This window comes from Parasteatoda tepidariorum, chromosome X1, assembly GCF_043381705.1.
Source record: "Parasteatoda tepidariorum isolate YZ-2023 chromosome X1, CAS_Ptep_4.0, whole genome shotgun sequence".
Lineage (NCBI taxonomy): Eukaryota > Metazoa > Arthropoda > Arachnida > Araneae > Theridiidae > Parasteatoda > Parasteatoda tepidariorum.
The window spans coordinates 12557112-12575185 of NC_092214.1; the positions used below are offsets into that span (position 1 = coordinate 12557112).

The window sequence follows — 18074 nt, forward strand, 5'->3', positions numbered from 1 at the left end:
AGCATGGTAGAAATAAACTTAATTGGACAAAACTTTTACTGGGAAAAATGATTCCGTAAGTTTCAGACAGAATATTGATTTTTATAATTTTGCTTTGTCTGCATTTTGTGTATCTGAAGAAATTGCCTTCAAGAGTATAAGCGTGTTGCTTCTTCTTGGCAGCGTGAATGCATTGGTCACTACAAGTGTATTTTTAGAACACTAAGAAAAGTCACGTTTTGCTCAAATCTATGTACATGAAAATGAAGTTGTTTTAGCCTGTTGCATATCAGGACAGGGTGCAGGATTATTCAAGACATTATATAGCTAAACCTTTTTGTCAATCTAAATTAGATCATATAACAATTCATAAATTGTTATATGAATCTAACCAGTAGCACTCGGTAGAAAGTATTTATCTTGAATTTCATAAGTCTGTATCTGGTGCTGCAGCAGAAGTGTCAGTAGTATTGTAACTGTTGCCAAAGGCTTAATGCCTCAGCAGGTAGATTTCATCGTATATTCACAACACCAGTTTAAGGGCCAAATTGTGTACAAACAGTCCCACCATATTGAGCCTATGGTGTTTCATTTGCTATTTCCATCTTGTGATCCTGGTTATTCCTTTAATGTGTCAAACAATACAAAAACGGTGTCAACACCCTTCAATATTTTGGTATTACGTCCTGAAAAGTCCTTAAATTCTGCCAGGATACTTGAAAAGTGCTTGATTTTTTAGAATTTAAAATAATACTAATATCTCTATCAAAAAAGCAGTAAAAAATAATAAATAAATTTAAAGGAATATTAGAGAAATTCGATGAAATTCTTAATGCTTAAAGTAAAAAGGGCTTGAAGAAGATGCAAAACTTTTCTCTCTTAGATTTTACACAAAAGATTATTGTTCATCTCTCTGATGTTTTGGAAGCTGAAATTTCTAGCAAATTTTAGATTTTGTAGTCATAGTTTTCGAAAAAAGATATAGTGTTTAATCAATTTAAAAATCTGTTCAATGTGTTAAATTCAGCATTACAACTGGTTAATATTGTTATACAATTTGTTCTTTTAATTTATGTACAAAGGATAATTAATTTTTTATCATTAATAATCACATTTTTACATTTAGTTTTTACTGCTAATAAATAAAATTTAGATCTACAGGTGTCATTGATTATGAATAAATATCATGATTCACATTAATCTGATTCTTGATTTACGAATTGGAATTCATATAAAATGTTCTACGAATTGCGATTTAAATGAAAGTAATTAATGAATCACGTATCGAATATTACTTAAAAGTGATTTGCGAATTACTCATCGTTACATATTAAGGTATTTTATAAATCACTCATCATGATTCACATTAAAGTGATTTATCAATCACACGTCATGATTTCAATTAAAGTTATTTCTTAATCATATAACGTGATACGTATTTAAGTAATTTCAGAATCATGCCTCACAATTCTTATTCTAGTAGTTTACAAATCACACATTGCGATTCACAAAAGAGTGATTTAAGAATTACCACTCACAATTCTTATCAAAACGATTTAAGAATCACACATAGCTGTTCTATATTAAGCACCTTTCGAATCACAAATTGCAATTTGCATCATAATGATCACTATTCACTTGAAAACTATTAGCTAATCATGCAACAAAAGCGTCTTGTTATTTCGTGCGTTTTGTATCATTTGCTATTCATATTGTTCTGATTTAAGAAACATACACCTCAATTCAATTTACAACTCACACACTGTGATACGTAATTTACACCATCTTCTAAACTTACTTCACCTTTCTTATAATTTTGATTTTCACATTTTATGGATATATTTTAAGAAAAATAAAGCTTGGTAAGTCTTAGTTATCTGTAGAATATTGTTCTACAATAGATTTTATTATGTTCAAAATACATTACTGATATTCTGAATTAAGAAAATAGATAATTTGTTATCAAAATTGAAACAGACATGTTAAATGAATATATTATGATATTTTATCTAATTATGGGTCATTCTCATTGAAAAGGTATAAATAGACTAAAAAATTTTCTTAAAGTAATTAAAAGAGTGATAAAAATTACATAAATGCCTTCTTTTAATTTTGTTATGTGTCCTTATAATAATGGTCAAGTTTTCTTTCTTATTTTTTACAAGATTTAAAATATTTTAAATTCTGCCTTGTCCACGGAGGAGATGTAATAGTCAACGGAGGAGACATTTTATGTTACAAAATATAAAATGTCAATGAAGACTAATTCATTAATTATTAAGTACAACTGATATGAGTTTAACATTAATAAGTAAATAATAAAATATTTCATTACTAGAGATAGAGCTACTTCCGATTAATCATGCTGCTATGAAAGGAAACATCCATTTTTAACCTAGGTGTACAATTTTTTAGGTAACTCTTACTGAATATTAATAAATTAAAATGTAAAGACTATTGAAATAAAAATTCAAACTCCACATGAAAGTTGAGTGTTGAGGGTACTCTTTTATTAGCATTTTATGCAAGTTAAACATACTGTCATCCAAATAACGTTTTTGTTTTTCTTCTTGTTATTGTTTCTTTTTTCCCTGGGCACAAACGGCTTGCTCTATCAATTTCTAGAAATTGAGCTACATTTAATCACGATTTTTCTGTTAAATCTTCTTCTTATACAAATTTTAAAGTTTTTTGCTCCTTTTTTTTTTTTTTTTTCTTCAAACAATATAGGGTTTTCTTTTAATTTCTGTCTAGTTTGTCTCATTCTAAGTTTTTTCTGTTCCCTTCTCTTTTGCATTAGAACATTTGATTGCTTTCTTTTTTTACATTTTGGTTTTACCATTTTTTTCCTAAAATTTGAAGAGAAAAAAAATGTTAAACATCACAGAAATTATTTAGAAAAATTGCCAATATTTACTTCTCATATAAGAAAAAGTTAAATTTAATTGATTTTGTTTAAAAATACAAACAAATTACCACATTTGTTCCATTTTAAAAAATATCAATTAAGAGTAAATAGTTTTTTAATTATTAAAATTGTATTATGGTTATCTAACACATTGTCTCTTCCATTGACTGTGTCTTCTCCTTGGACTTGTTATGTCCACGGAGGAGACAAAAACTAGTTCTTGAATTTTACTGATTTTTAATTTTAAAGTTACAAAAATGGGGCAGTTCTTTTTATTAAATATACTATTTTTGCAATCTAAAATTCATCTATCAAAAATAAAATAATTTTCTCTTACCTTCTTTATGATGTCCACGGAGTATACGGTGAGAACTTTGCCAAACCCCAGTTGAACACAACAATCCAAAACTGACACCAAAGAGAACAAAAACAACTGATAGTTAACATTAGAAAATGGAATGGTTACCTTTCCCAGCAGCTGTCTTATAGGGATTTCGCATATGCTGCCCTTTATTGCATATTTACCGAACTATATTAATTGTCCATGGAGGGAGATTTCATTTTTGATGGACAAAGTTTACTAGTCATTTATTTTACAAAAAATAATTTTTTTAAAAAAAATATTAAATAAAAAGTTACTATAAGCATTTAACTAGGTAAAACTACAAAAATCATTAAAATAACATTTAAATTGTTTAACAGCCATAAAAAATTAAATTGTGTCACAGATGTAGGGACGCTAATAATTTTAATAAATATTTTTTTTTTGTTGTCAAGTAAGCATTGTGCTTATAAAATATACAATTTCTGCTTCTGCATAATTGTAAAATTTGGTTGACATGTACTTCAGCATATAGCTGTAATACCGAATAGGTCATTTAAAAATTTATTTTAGGTCCTTGAAAGTCTTTGAATTTTTTTAAGAAATTGAGTGGAAACCCTGGGAACCGACTGAGTTACTTATGAAAATGAAGCATTTTTGAAGGGAAACCTTTCAGGGACTTATCATGTATAATATGTTACAGCTAATAATATGTTAGTCGGGCACTGCTCCACCAAAGAGCAAGGCAGCAATATTTTTAAGACTGTATGGCCCTTTCTTAAGATGTAGGATTGCCTGATTTGTTTATCAATTTGACTCTAATCGCCAGTGGTCAGAAATTCAAGTTTCTTTGGTCAACTTCCATCAGGATTCATTGCAAGCAACATTTTGCATGTCGTTTTACAAGCATTTTGTTTCAGGTTTGAAGAATTTGTTTAAGAGGTAGCTGAAGGAAAGGTTTTTGGAAAAGTAATGGTCTATACTTACAAAGTTTTAAAAGCAAGATCTGTCACATGCTCATTGCTTATTCATTCTTAATCCACTAGACTAGCTGCTATTCCCATTAGTACTGAACAGGTTTATCTGTGCGGAAATACCACCTCTGGGAAAATTTTCCAAACCCTTATGGCAACGTGTCAAAACATGGGTTGCATGGCCCTGATAGTGAATCATTATGATAAATAAGTACCAAATGCCAAAGGAAAGTCCTTTTAGCTTTTTGAGAGGAAACATATATCTGGGGATGGGTTTCCTTTATATAGGCAAAGAGATAATAGGCATGACAAAAATTTTTTATAATAAACGTATTGGAAATAAACTTTACCCTGCCAACAATTTGATGACTGTCCTTGATTATATTGTTCTATGCAATTTATATCTCCTTCTGAAGTACAACTGTCATATTAATTGTTGATGGTTGTGGCAGTGTAATGGCTTATAAATACATCTTCAAATTTGTTAGTAAAAGGGACAATATAATCAAGGTTACAATCAAAAATGTGGATAGCAAAAATTCAAGCAATGAAGTTGATGATTTTATTGATAGCTGATATGGAGGCAGCTTGGTCTTTGCTAGAATTACCCATACATAACAACAGTCACACTGTTATCTGACTACTGCTAGATTTACCTGGTAACCAACATGTGACATTCAAAAAGGGAAAAAATCAAATGCTTTAAATTCTGGCTGTGCTATCACTCAGTTGATCGTTTTTTTTCTTCAACTGAACAGTGATAGTAGAAGCAAAACAATATAGATATAGTGAGATCTCAAAACCTGTGGGTCTAAAGAGATAGCCGGTGGAGAAAAAAAAAGACAACAGGGTAGTGATTAAATAGCTGTCTGCATGTATGCCGTTTCACCCTGAAACAGAGAGATTATTTTTGAAATTTTTGCTGCAACATGCTTGTGGTCTACTTACTTTTGAAGATTTGAAAACAATTGATGGAATGTTTACCACATTTTGAGAAGCTTTTTACAATTAGGGATTCAGAGAAGGTGGTGCCGAAATGGAAGAAATTTTAACTGAGGTGACTAATCACATGACATCTAAAGGGTTTTGTGCTTTCTTTTCCCGCTTGTTGTTGGATTGCTGCCAAATTAATGCAAAAAAAAATTTTGGAACAAATTTCAAAGCCACATGTGTGATGATACCAATATGAATTTTAAAGACCTAACTAAATATTTCTTAAAGTATTCAAAAACTTGTTTTACTTCTTATAATATTCACATCAACTTAATAAGAAAAATCATCCATACAAAATAAGAAATATTTGTTTCCATCTAAGGAGTTTACTGGAGAAGGTCCCCATAAATCACAATGAACTCTTTCTAAGCATGTTTTTGTTCTTAGATGTGTATTATTTTGTTTCAGAGCTACCTTAGTAGCTTTGTCAATTTTACAACTAGTACAGTTTTCATTTTTACTTTACTTAAATGTTCAATAACTTTCACTACTTTATTCTTAATCATACTTTGAATTAATGGTATATTCACATGACTGAATCTTCTATGTTGAAATTTTACCTTGTACACGGCTTTTAAGAGACCATGCATAAGGTTGAAGGTAAGCCTCAATAGTAAATAAAATGTGAAAAGATTTGCTTGCAGGTTTTTTTTTTTTTTTTTTTTTTAACTTTTCGTTGAAGCTTGTAGGTTTAGGTTTGTAAAATTTCAGCTTTTTTTCTGCTGCAAAATTTTTATCTTTATGTTTGTTTTTTTTTACTAAAATATGTCTTATTACTGACATGAATTCTGTCAGTTTCAACAAACTATTTAAGCTCATTTCATGCTGAACACTTTTTTTTTAAGCAGAATCCCTAGCAACAATTTTACCTTCGCCTCCAGTTGGGCTCAATGTGGATCCTATAAGAACCACCAATATTGAGATGTCTAGATTTCTTAATATTGGTCCTAGAATGGCCTATATAGGGCCTACATTGGCTAATATAGAACCTATATTAGATAAATAATGGATATAAGATATTAGGTGTGAATTTGACAATTCTATATAAGACCAATATTGGTTGTAAAGTGGCTATAAAATATCAGGTGTATCAGAAAGTTTTATATAAGGCCAATATTAGAAAAATAATGCCCCTTTGATCCCTTATTGAGCCAAGATTCATGAGTATTGGCCCAATGAGGGCCCAAGTTATATTGCTACTAGTGATATAACATCCTAAGGTTGCATGTATATTACAAGTAATAATTTAAGTTCCTGCATGAACATCATCTTTAGTTGGTATGGAATTCTAGGTTTTAGATCCATTTAATAACGAAACAAAGAAGTAGGGTACTTGTTTCATCTCTAATGTGAGATGTTCTTTGGATTTCTTTTACTCATTAGCATTGTGTTTTAAAAATTATTGATGAGTTATAAAAGATTATAACTCTTGAATTATAAATGTTAATAAAAGTTGGCAAATTTTATTGTTTGCATTATTTTTGTTTCTTAAATCTTAATATTTATTTCAGGTGCTGCTTGTGCTCCTACTGAAAGTGTTTTAAGTGAAATAAAAAGTAAGTATAATAAAAAGATTCAATTAAAATAACTAGAAATGTTAGTTGAATTTTTCTTTTAAAATAAAATTAATTGTTAATCTTTTTAAAGGTGAGTCTTCATTAGATAGTGAAAGAGAAGAAAAGCCTAAAATGGATAAAGATAGTAAGCTTTGATTTCTTAGGAGTTTTTTTCTTCTTTTTTTTATTTATTTGTAACGGAACCAATTTTTAATAAAGGCAAAAAGGATTATTTTTCAATCAATGAGGAAAAACCTTGGAGTTTTTTTTTTTTTTGGCTCTAAGAGATAAATTTGTAATTTTATTTCCCTCGCTTTGGATAAAATTGGTTCTGTTTTGCTATGTCCATTATCCATATTTATCCTCATGTACAAGCTTTTATTTTACTCAGTCTGACCAATGCCATGCATTATTACAGGAAAGAACAATCTTTATACCCGTAGGAGTTTGTTTTTGACAGTTGTGTATTAATATAAAATGTATAAAATTTTATTTAATGTTATAAGAAAGTATAGTTGAATTTGTCTAGAATTTTTTTCCCATCATTCGTGTAAACATGATATTTAGTTAATACAAGTCTTCTTTAGCCTGTTGTTTTTATTGGGGTAGCAAAATTTTAAGAATTATTTCTGGAAATAATTATGTACTTAATGATAATCATACTTGGTTGTTGGTTATACTTGGTTAAAAACTTGGTTATTTTAATCATTACAAGTAAAATTTTATTCATTAAGTGAGACTCATTAAATATGTTTTTAGTTTTACCATAGATTTATACTTGTAATTTCATTTCACGTAATTTTGACTTACAATTTATTCACATATTTTGTTGAAACAATAGATCTGATCCATGCGACAACAGATTTACCATTATTACTTTTGCTAATTTCTAGCAATTTCTTTTAGTTCTTTGTAATATTTGTTTAAAAGATGACATTTAAATGAAATAGAAAATGAATAAATGGAAAATAAGCTCTACTTTTTTTTATATTATCCCTATACCTCCTACATCCACTTTTATACATAACTTTATAAAGATGAATTAAACGACAGAATTGGCCTTTTTCATGAATATTCTAATTTCCAATCATTGCCATAAAAAATTAGCACATCTAGAAAGAGTTGTCAGAATGAAACAAAATTTTACGTATGTTAGTACTACCTTAATGTATTAAGTGATTAAAAAATCAAAGCAATGACCATTTATTTTGGGGAAATGATCATTAATGCAAAAAAGGGCTTTAAGGATCACATTGGGCCAACTTTTGCGAGAATGTAGGATGCAATACGATCTGGCATCAAGGCATAAAAGTTTTTCGTGATACCCTGCAGCATCTTGTTCCATAGTTGTTGTAAAAACAGCCCTAAACTGACTAAACTCAGTGACTGTCCAACTCACTGTCCGAAGTGGTTCCAGATATGCTTGTTCTTTGAAGCATTTGGGGATCAAGCCAGCCATGGTAGTGTTATAATGTGGTGGAAGCATTCTTATGACACCTTTGTATGTATAGCTGAGCATTGTTTAATTGAAAAATGGCTCCTGGGAGCCCTGCTATGAGTGGCAACACATGAGGTTTAAGGATGTCACTAACATAATGCCGGGCTGTCATAGCACCTTGGATCAATTTTAGAGATGTACAGGGCGCAAAAAAAGGACCACCCTGAATTACTTTTAATCTAAAGATCATCATTGCGTCCTAAGACTTAATCTTAATGGCTTGAGGGGGTGACCTCAAATATGTTAATTAATAGTTGTAGACAATATTTTAAGTTTCAAAATCAGACGCAAAAACGTACTTTCTCTGAATAAACAAACCTTTTTTCGAAGGATTCGGACTTCTGACCCCCTAAAAATAGGAGGTGGCTGCAATCTGGGAAATATGGTCACAATAGTTTGATCAGGAGAGTGCTCCTAAGTTTTGACTCTTCAATGCGTATTTCCCTATATCTGGAAAACCTAAAGCGAATTCAAAAGTCTTGCCCATAATTATAAAATTTATTCACCCAAGGATAAATCTACACAAAAAATAACTTGTAGTAATTAATTATTTTTTATAATTTTATTTAATGATGGTCGAAAATGTTTTGAATTGTAAGTTATACCATTTTTTTTTTTAATCATTTCAAAGATTTTACATGGAGAAATACAAAATTTGAGCAAAATCAGTTGAATAGTTCCTGAGAAATTGAATTTCAAAAGAGTCAAATATTTAAAATTAAATTTCTCAGGAACTATATGACTGATTGGGCTCAAATTTTATATTTTGCCCTGTAAAATTATATTCTTTAAAATAATGCAAAAATTTTATTCATTGCAATTCAAAACATTTTCGACCAGTATTAAATAAAATAATAAAAAGATAATATTTAGTGAAAGCTATTTTTTACATGGAATAATCTTTAGATAAAAAAGTTTTATAATTTTGTTCAAAAATGTTTTAAATTTCCTTTAAAAAGTTTTCCAGATATAGTGAAATACGTAGAAAGGAAAAATTAACTTTAAAGGGTCCATAATTTTTAGGTCTCTTCAGACCAAACTATTGGGACCATATTTCCCAGATTGCGACTACCCTTATAACTAGGGGATCAGAAACCCGAATCCGTCGGAAAAAGGGTATGTTTATTCAGAGAAAGTATGTTTTTGTGTCTGAGTTCGTAACTTAAAATGTTGTCTGCACTTATTAATTAGCATATTTGAAGTTACCTTGTCCTAGAACGTGAAGTTCCAATCAATAGATTAAAAGTTATTCTGGGTGGTTTGTTTTTTCTGGTGCACTGTGCACATGTCATGTGTCTGTACTTTTACTAAATGATTATCACTGCCCAAATTAAATCTGGATTCACTTCTGAAAGCGACCTGGTTCCATTTAGTTGCAGTCCAATCGCAGTGACGCTACTCTAAATGGAAGCAACGGTGGGTGTCTATTCTACCTATGCTATACCACTTCTACAACTGGTGTGATTGTATGAGGTGCCATCGCTTACAACAGAGAGAGGACTCAATAGAGTACTAAAACTTTCATTTAGTTTTATTTTATTTTTTTTTCTTTAAAAGATAATTTTGTTTTATTTTTTTAATCACTTATGTCAACACTATATTTATGTAAAATTTTGTTCCATTTTGACAACTCTTTCTACACGGTGTTTAACGTTTTTAAAAAGTGCTTATTTGCGATTTTTAATAACCCTTTAATGTTTCTTCTACATTGGGTGTTTTTTTAAAAGAGCTTTATTTTCTCTTTTCGAAAATGTGATTTTTTTCATTACCATGTCGATTTTCCCATGTATTGTGCAAAAGTGTGCTTTTCACATTGTTCTATTCACCGTTTTCACAATTCATTCAACCACAATCCATTTTGGCATGCAGTTGGTCCATAGCATATCAATGCACCAATTATTTTACATGTTTGCTGAAATACTTGCGAGTCTGTATGTGCGTCTACTGAGCTGTGTTTGGTAAGATTATTGCACTCTCATGTGCAACTCTGCTGCATTTGCAAGATTTTCTCAATTTCAAACTTCATTTTCCACCCTCTAATATTGAACTGAAAAATCTCTTGTTAATTTTATAATGGCTAATTTAATAAAGAAATGAGTTCTTTGTCAAAAACTAGTTATTTTGTCATGATCATGTAAAGTCTTCGAAAATTATTTTTCAATTTGTTCATGTATATAGTGCTTAAAAATAATTTTTAAGTGCTTAAGAAGTACTTTAAAATGCTTATTTTTTGTTAAAAGAGTTGGCTATGTACCCTGTTCTAGCTGTATTAATTTTTATAGCAATGAATGTATTTATTTTATATACTACTCTTAAGATTTCCGCTGAATATCTTAATAATTATTCCTCCTCCCCACTAACAAACTTGGATTTCATCATTATTCTATCGTTTTCCATTCACTATATAAAGGTGAGTATTCATGTTAAATTGTATTGTATTTTAATCTAACAATTCAAAAGAAAAGTAAACAAGCCCTATTGAAATAGAAATTGGTGTTTCAAGTTAACTGTTGACCATAAAACAATTTTTGTGTAACTTGAAGGAAAATAACCATTCAGAAAAAAAATCCTGAAATAAAGTTATGTAATACTCCTTAGTTTTGGTTTTCTCCAATTATTTTTCCTTTAACACAGTACAGTTTATAATTCTTGGCAAAATTTTAATTATTAGTTTTGTATTGGAAGATTAAATAGAGTTTATAAAATATCAGGATAGTGCTTGTGTATTTTAGTATTTTTTTTATATATATTCTGCAGTTACAATAATTACACTTTGTAAAATCTTTATTTTTTTATTATTATTTTTTGAGAATTTCTGAAAACATCCACATAACCAGGGTTGACAAGGTTTAGGACAGAATGGATTAATCCACGGTTTAAACCCTGGTTTAAACCGTCCTGTTCAAAACCCCTTTGTCCAAAACCCTTTTACTCAAATTATGTCACAATTTTATCTGAACAATAGTTAGAGGTAAAATAAACATAGAACTAATAACATATTGATAATTAAATATACCAGAGAATATTTGTTTTTAAAAGTATAATATTTTATTAATATTGTTTGACTCTTCAATTTAAACAAAGGAAGATTAATCAGTAATCAAGTTCAATTGGTCCTCTCATTCAATAGTACATAACTAAAGTTTGGCCTTATCATCCAGGTTAAAATATTAGGGACTAAGTGCTTGGTTCGTCATAAACAGGTTTATTTATCTATAGTACTATTCAAGAATACTTTTATTTCATTCATGTTCAATTCTTTTAGCATTGTNTTTAGTTAAATAAATGTTACTGTAAAAATTACGGTATAATTCTTTGCAGTATCAATTACAGTAAAATCACTGAACCTCTTTAATTAAATAAATAATACTGTAAAAATTACGGTACAATATTTTACTGTAAAAATGGCTTTTACGGATAATGCACCGCAAGTGCCAGTATTTTATTATTTGATTCAGAATCATTTTTAGTGTAGTATCAAGTATAATAAGAAGAGTTCCTTTACTTCATCTTATATTATATTATTTTCTTTCAATAAGTTATAGTAAATTGTTTAAAAAATATCAAATATTTATTGATACATGTAATTATAATATGTACAATGGTTACACCTATAGAATTTTTACCTTTTACCAAAGTTCAAGGTTTTGGACAGTTTAACCCAGTTTTACCCAATTTAAGACAGTAAAACCTACGTGTCCTGTCCAAAACCAGTTTAGGACGTCCCAAACCCCAACCCTGCACATAACATATCTATGCATCTTCAACAAATTAATAAGGCTTTTGCATTTTGTGTATTTAAAATTATAGCTTAATAAAATTATTTAACCACAATTGCTGTTTTTTTCCTCATTTCTTGTGAATATATCTTTGAAAGATATAGCCTGCCAACGCTCTAGCTTTTGTGCCAAATTCCTGTTCTCTGTCGGCTAGCTTGTTTTCACCTGCCTTTTGACTTTGGTAATTTTTAGTAGAAAGGCTGCATCATCATACATGCCGTATCTACAAAAAACATGTCTAAAATTTTTGATTCTCATTGCCTAGGCTGCGCCCACAAAAAAACATGTTTAAAATTTTTGTTTATCATTGCATTGGACGCACAGCTTTATGCACCTCACTTCAAATTTTACCCACTATTATGGAGAAAATAGAAAAAAGCATGTGTAGGCAGTGGCGTCTCACATATTAAAAAACTTGCGTCGTGAACTCAAAATCCCATCTTTAACTTTAGAAGCACTAACATCATGGTGTGAAAAGAAAGTTGAAACTGTTAATTGGCTGCAGACAAAGCGGATGGAAATTCAAGGCTGTTTTAGAAGAACCTGCTGTAAGACTTTTGCATTCGATTTTGCAACTGTACTGCACAACGTGGTTAACCGAAACTTTCAATATAATCATTACTGTCATTTCCTGTTCATCCAAGCTTCTTCATTGCACTGTGCTTCTCTCATGTTTAATTTCCTTTGGAAACTATGCCTCATCAGAAAATCAGCTGTATTCTAGGCAGTGATACTCCAAAGCGATGAATATTGGCTGTTCTAACACTATCATCAAAATTCTTCACAAGCGTTCGCTTACTGACTGGGGATATCACTGGTTCAATGTCTCTGCAGCTCTCACCTGCCTGAAGCGCTACCTGTTGGCGGGAAGTGCAATTTGCGAAGATGAAAAACCTAGTTTCCTGAGCGTAATGCAGTAAATCATTGATTTTGATTGCATTTCGTTATTTTTTAATTGATTAGTTTTAAAATCCATTTGTCATTTTTGGAACACTGAGTAGCTTAAGTTTAAGATAACTTACACATTTCCCTCTATATGCCAAACAGAGTCTTCTGTTACGATTCAAGGCCAAAGTAATGTAATTGTATGCAACAATAAAAATGCTTGACGAATATAATACAATTACTTTTATAAAAAAGAAAGATGATTTCTTTGTTATCACAGCGTAATCTCTTTTTACAGCTTTTATCATAGAACCCCCTGGTTTATGCTAGAAACCCTGCGGATCTTCGTTTCAGAAAGCGTTTCTCGATAGCAGCATTGTGAAAAACTATGAGTGTTTAATCCTCTCTGGAAAGCAAACATATTTTGAACACTTTTAATGTTCCAACTCTATTGAAAGTGAGCTTTTCCACCAACTTGTGCGTCAGCCGCTTTTTAGCAATGGGTGAATTGTACCAGCTACAATAATGCAACTAACTAATTTAGCATGATTAATATCTATCTTAAAAACTACAGATATCTTTATATTTTCTTATTTATTTCAGGTGACCCTAATTCTATGAGCACCACTTCAAATAAAAGTGAAGAAAACGAGAACATGGGTATAGAAAATAATAATGCCAATATTTCAGGTCTCTCTTGAATATTTGTAATTTAAAATATGTATATGTATGTACGTAAATATATATATATATATGTCCATTGTAATGTTTTGTTTTTCTATATTAAATTATTACATAAATTTTGAGAAGTTATTATTTTTATTTATTTATTATGTTTTGTTAGTTTTAAAATGTAATTTCCTTCTTTCTTTATCTTTTGGTCTTAATGATCAGAAACAGTGGTCGCAAAAGACATTTCCATGCCCTGGGCAATAATGAACTCATTTTTGGAAAAGGGATCCAAAATAATCGCGTTGTATTTTTCATTTGCATTATCTTTCTGGTGTATTCATAACACTATATGAAACTGCTTTTTATATTTTAAATTACAATATTTTTACCAGAAAATTATAAAATCTATATCAACCCTAAATGTTGATTTATGAAACACACGAAGAAAATAAACAACAATTAACGATTTCTGGGTTAAAAAGCAAAAGCAGTTTAATGAGAATATCACCTCTAGTATTCTAAAATAAACTATCTTTATAAGCCCTGTGGCAGAATTTTTTCAAGCATTCTTCTATAAACCTCATTATCACTAATACAGTGTAATGTCCCATATCCCGAAGGGTCGATTTCCTGGACACTTTACAAATCTTCATCACTTTATCTTCTCTTTGAAAAAAGAAGAGGTCTTTTGACACGTTTTCTCCTTTTCTAGTGATTTATGCATTGAAACCATATGCCACCAAAAAGGGGAGGAGAGGATCTACCAAGACTATTAGTGAGGCTTCTCCACTGGAATGCAGGAAGAGAGGGAGATTTGTTTTCAAAAGCGCGCAACTAAGTCCCCTCCGCCTTCTTTCCTACGCTGCTGGCTAGTAAAAGAGGTATTCCTGGAACATTTTTATGAGGGTGTTAGGGAAAGAAGAAATACTGTGTAAAAGGGTGTGAGTGACTAATCCCCTCACTGTCTAGCGGCAGCTAAACATTATCAATGAGTCCATACACTCTCAAGAAATCCAGGGCAAGCAAAGGGTCCGTCGCAAAAGTCTCCTTAGAAATTTGAAAACAAGCCAGAATGTGCTCCGGGGACGCACTTTCCACTTTGCACAAACCGGGAAAACCCTGTTGCCATTGCAAAAAGAGCCACTCCTCAAGTGGCCGCTGGCAAATCTGGACAGCGCCGTCTGGTCGGCTTTATCGCAGGAAAGGCCAATACCAATCATGGGATGGAGGGACCCTCCAAGATTTTAAGTCATTGTTTTTCCTGATGGAGTATAGCTCGTCAAAGGTCAATGAGGCAACTGAATACAATGGCTCAACCGAGCCCTGCTTCGCCAAGTCAGCGACCTCATTTCTGTAAATCCCCACATGCGAGGAAATCCATTGGAGGTGCACTTCGTGAACCACAGCAATCTAAGTAATTTCAAAATAGCGATGCTAGTGTGGTCACCAACATTTAACCAGTCCTTCAAGTGCTGCAATGAACTCTTGCTATCAGACAAAATTCATACCGCTCTATAATTAGTTTAATTCAAAATGGCCTCAATAGCCAACAATTCGCTTCGAAACACCGAGCAATTGTCCGGGTTTCTAATTTTAATTTTTTTGACTTCGCTATTAGGAGTCTTAATATATACTCCACTCCCGGATTGATGTTCTTCATTTTTGCTCCCATCTGTGTAAATTTGGATATCTACTTCAGGGATTTCATTGATTATCTCAAGTGCCAACTGCCTCATAAGATCCGGGACTGTACTTGCTTTATTCACAGCCTGTTGTAGTTTGGTGTGGAAGAATACTCCCCTTAACCTTTTCCAAGGGGCTGTGACAGCAGTTGTCACATCTGATGTTGGGTTCCTTTGGTGGGCATGTGACACTTTCAGAGTAAGAATAAGGCAAGGAATCTAAGAGAGGATCAAGTTACAGGGGGATGTGTTTCATTGTTTTAATATCACCTTTTTAAGCAAAGGGGAGGGAAGTTTCTTTACATTTCCCACCTACCTTCAAACATCTACGTTTTCTTACTTTTTTAGTTAGTTTTAATGTTGCTATTTTTTTGTACAAATTCTTTTGTTCAAGTTGTTAACTATTTTTTGAACAAATTCATTTATCACAAATTTAATTTAACGAATATTTTCAATTGTATATAAAAAATATGGAATAATAAAAATCGAAAAGCGATCTTTTAAGTGAATTAAATCAAATTAAAATAAAATATCAAAGCAGTATATTTTACATAAACTGAAATAAAGTTTTTTCTTTTTTTAGTCCTGTTTTAAATGCGTGCTATAAATAGAGTTATTGGAATTTTAAAATTTTGATTACATTTGCTACATTTAAAAAAATGTTCTTACATAATTTTAAATAAATATCTACATTTCCGATGAAAAATATATACATTTACTTCGCAAGAATATTTATTCATACTTTAGGATACATAAATATTTTAAGTATCACATTTATAAATATATAATTTATAATACTAAATATATTTTCTATGTTTTAGAAATTGAAATCATAAACGCTATTTTTAATTATCTTTACAAAACCGTTTCTTTTTTTATATGAAAATTTTCATTTTTCTTTCTCTGATTCTACACGCAGTTCAACTTTTAGTTATAGTTTCTATAAATTCGTTTAATATCTCAGTTTTGAATCTTTTTATAAGATTGAAGGTAAATGTTTGATCAATAAAATTCTATAAATCTATTATGTGAGTAAGTTGAAGTCATTTGTGAATGACTATATTTAAAAAAAAAGTAAAGAAGAAAAAAATTATATATGCTACACAGTTTCAATAAAATGCTTACTTTTCATGAAATTTGCTGCAAAATAAAAGAAATGAACCCGATTGCTACATGCAAATCATTTGCAACTGAAGTACATTAACAGAAATATTTATGAGTTTTCGCGTTTTAGGAACTATTTTAAAAAAGACATAAGGGAAGTTGAAGAAAAATATTTGAAATTTAGAACGCAGATCAGATTTAAAATAAGAGTTCATTGTAAGAAGATGCTAAGAAACGTGTACTCGTATAAATTTAGAGTTCGGTTAACGCATAAAATATTTTCTGCTATATTCTATCATATACTATTTAGAAAATAAATTTAAAAATTCTATATGATTACTTTTAAATAATTAACATAGTTATTATAGTTAATAATTTCTTAAGAAATCTTAAAAATTTATAAAATAAAAGGAATTTATTTGATAACCTAGTTTTCAATAGAAATTATCTTGCTTTCTTAGGATCTTTTAAATTACCCGGGAGTTAGGGCGGAATTATCTTCATTTACCTCGCTTTTTAATTCTATAATTATTATCAATAATAATAAAAATAATAAATCAGTATGCTCCTTTTTAAGTGAGACCTGTCTACAAAAATATTACATTTCAACTATTTATGTTCTTTCCCAATATTTATAATCTTTCGATAAGATGTTAAATTTTCAGCAATGTTACAAATATTTATAAAGTAAAATATTTATAATGCATAATATAGATATTTATAATTATCTAAATTAAGACCACGAAATAAAAATTCTTTTCTCATATAAAAATTGATTCAAAGAAAAATCGATTTTTCTCGTGAACAAAAGGGTTTTTCCGCATTATGACCCGATTTCCCTGCATAATAACTCTCAGGAATAACTGATTTCACACTTGAAGCATAGTAATCCACAAAATGCAAGAGATGACGATCTATCCGTTATTTATGTGAAAATGGATATAAACAGATCTTTCCCCTTTGGTCTTGGAAATTTCCGAAATTTTTTAACTCAATAAAAGAGTGTTTATGATCACTACACCTCATTAGCTTTTTTATTTTTTGCGAAAACATAAATAATCCAATCGTTTTAATATGGTATCAAAGAGCTTATAAAAATAGATATAACTTTAATAACTGATATAAATTTTGCCAGCGAAATCAAACTGAGATTTTCAAAAGCTGAATTACCTGTTGAAACAATATCCCCAAAGAACAAAGAATTTTTCTTTTTTAACTATTCTGCAAATGCGTAATAATATTTTTGCATTTTAAAAAGTAAAAAGTTGAAATGTTTCATGATATTACATTGAAAGAATTAATGTAAACTAGTGAGTACAATGACATTCCACAATTACAATAATTTTAAAATTAATATATGATGAAAAATGTGTGATAGAACGAAAAAAACATTTTAAATAACCTTTGATAGAAATCAAATGTGAGCAGGATAAAAAATTTAATGAAATTACTCACATGATAGAGATTTTAATTTTTCAAATAGTTTAGAATGGATATTTACATTGCAATATATATATATATATACACAAAGGCATATTTTTTTATAGCTAGTGAAATAAATAGTTTTTCGGAACTATGGTTAGGATTATGTGTTGTTTATAGAATTTAAAAAAGTAAAATGAGGAAATTGTGACACACCACACTAATTCTGAATGTTTGTAAAACACTATAAATAGTCAACATGTGACATTCGGAATGTAGTTTTTTACACTGAATCGTATA

The 18074-nt window shown here is 30.0% G+C and overlaps 1 protein-coding gene across 1 annotated transcript in view; it reads left to right on the forward strand.

Moving 5' to 3' along the window:
* LOC107452007 (BRISC complex subunit Abraxas 2) overlaps positions 1-13697 on the forward strand; it is a 66657-nt gene extending 52960 nt beyond the window's left edge. The window contains exons 10-12 of the mRNA XM_016068281.4: positions 6688-6732; positions 6824-6877; positions 13498-13697. Of these exons, the coding sequence (XP_015923767.1) occupies positions 6688-6732; positions 6824-6877; positions 13498-13595 (197 nt within the window). The 3' untranslated portion in view covers positions 13596-13697. The remainder of the gene's footprint in view (positions 1-6687; positions 6733-6823; positions 6878-13497) is intronic.
* Positions 13698-18074: the final 4377 nt, after the last annotated feature.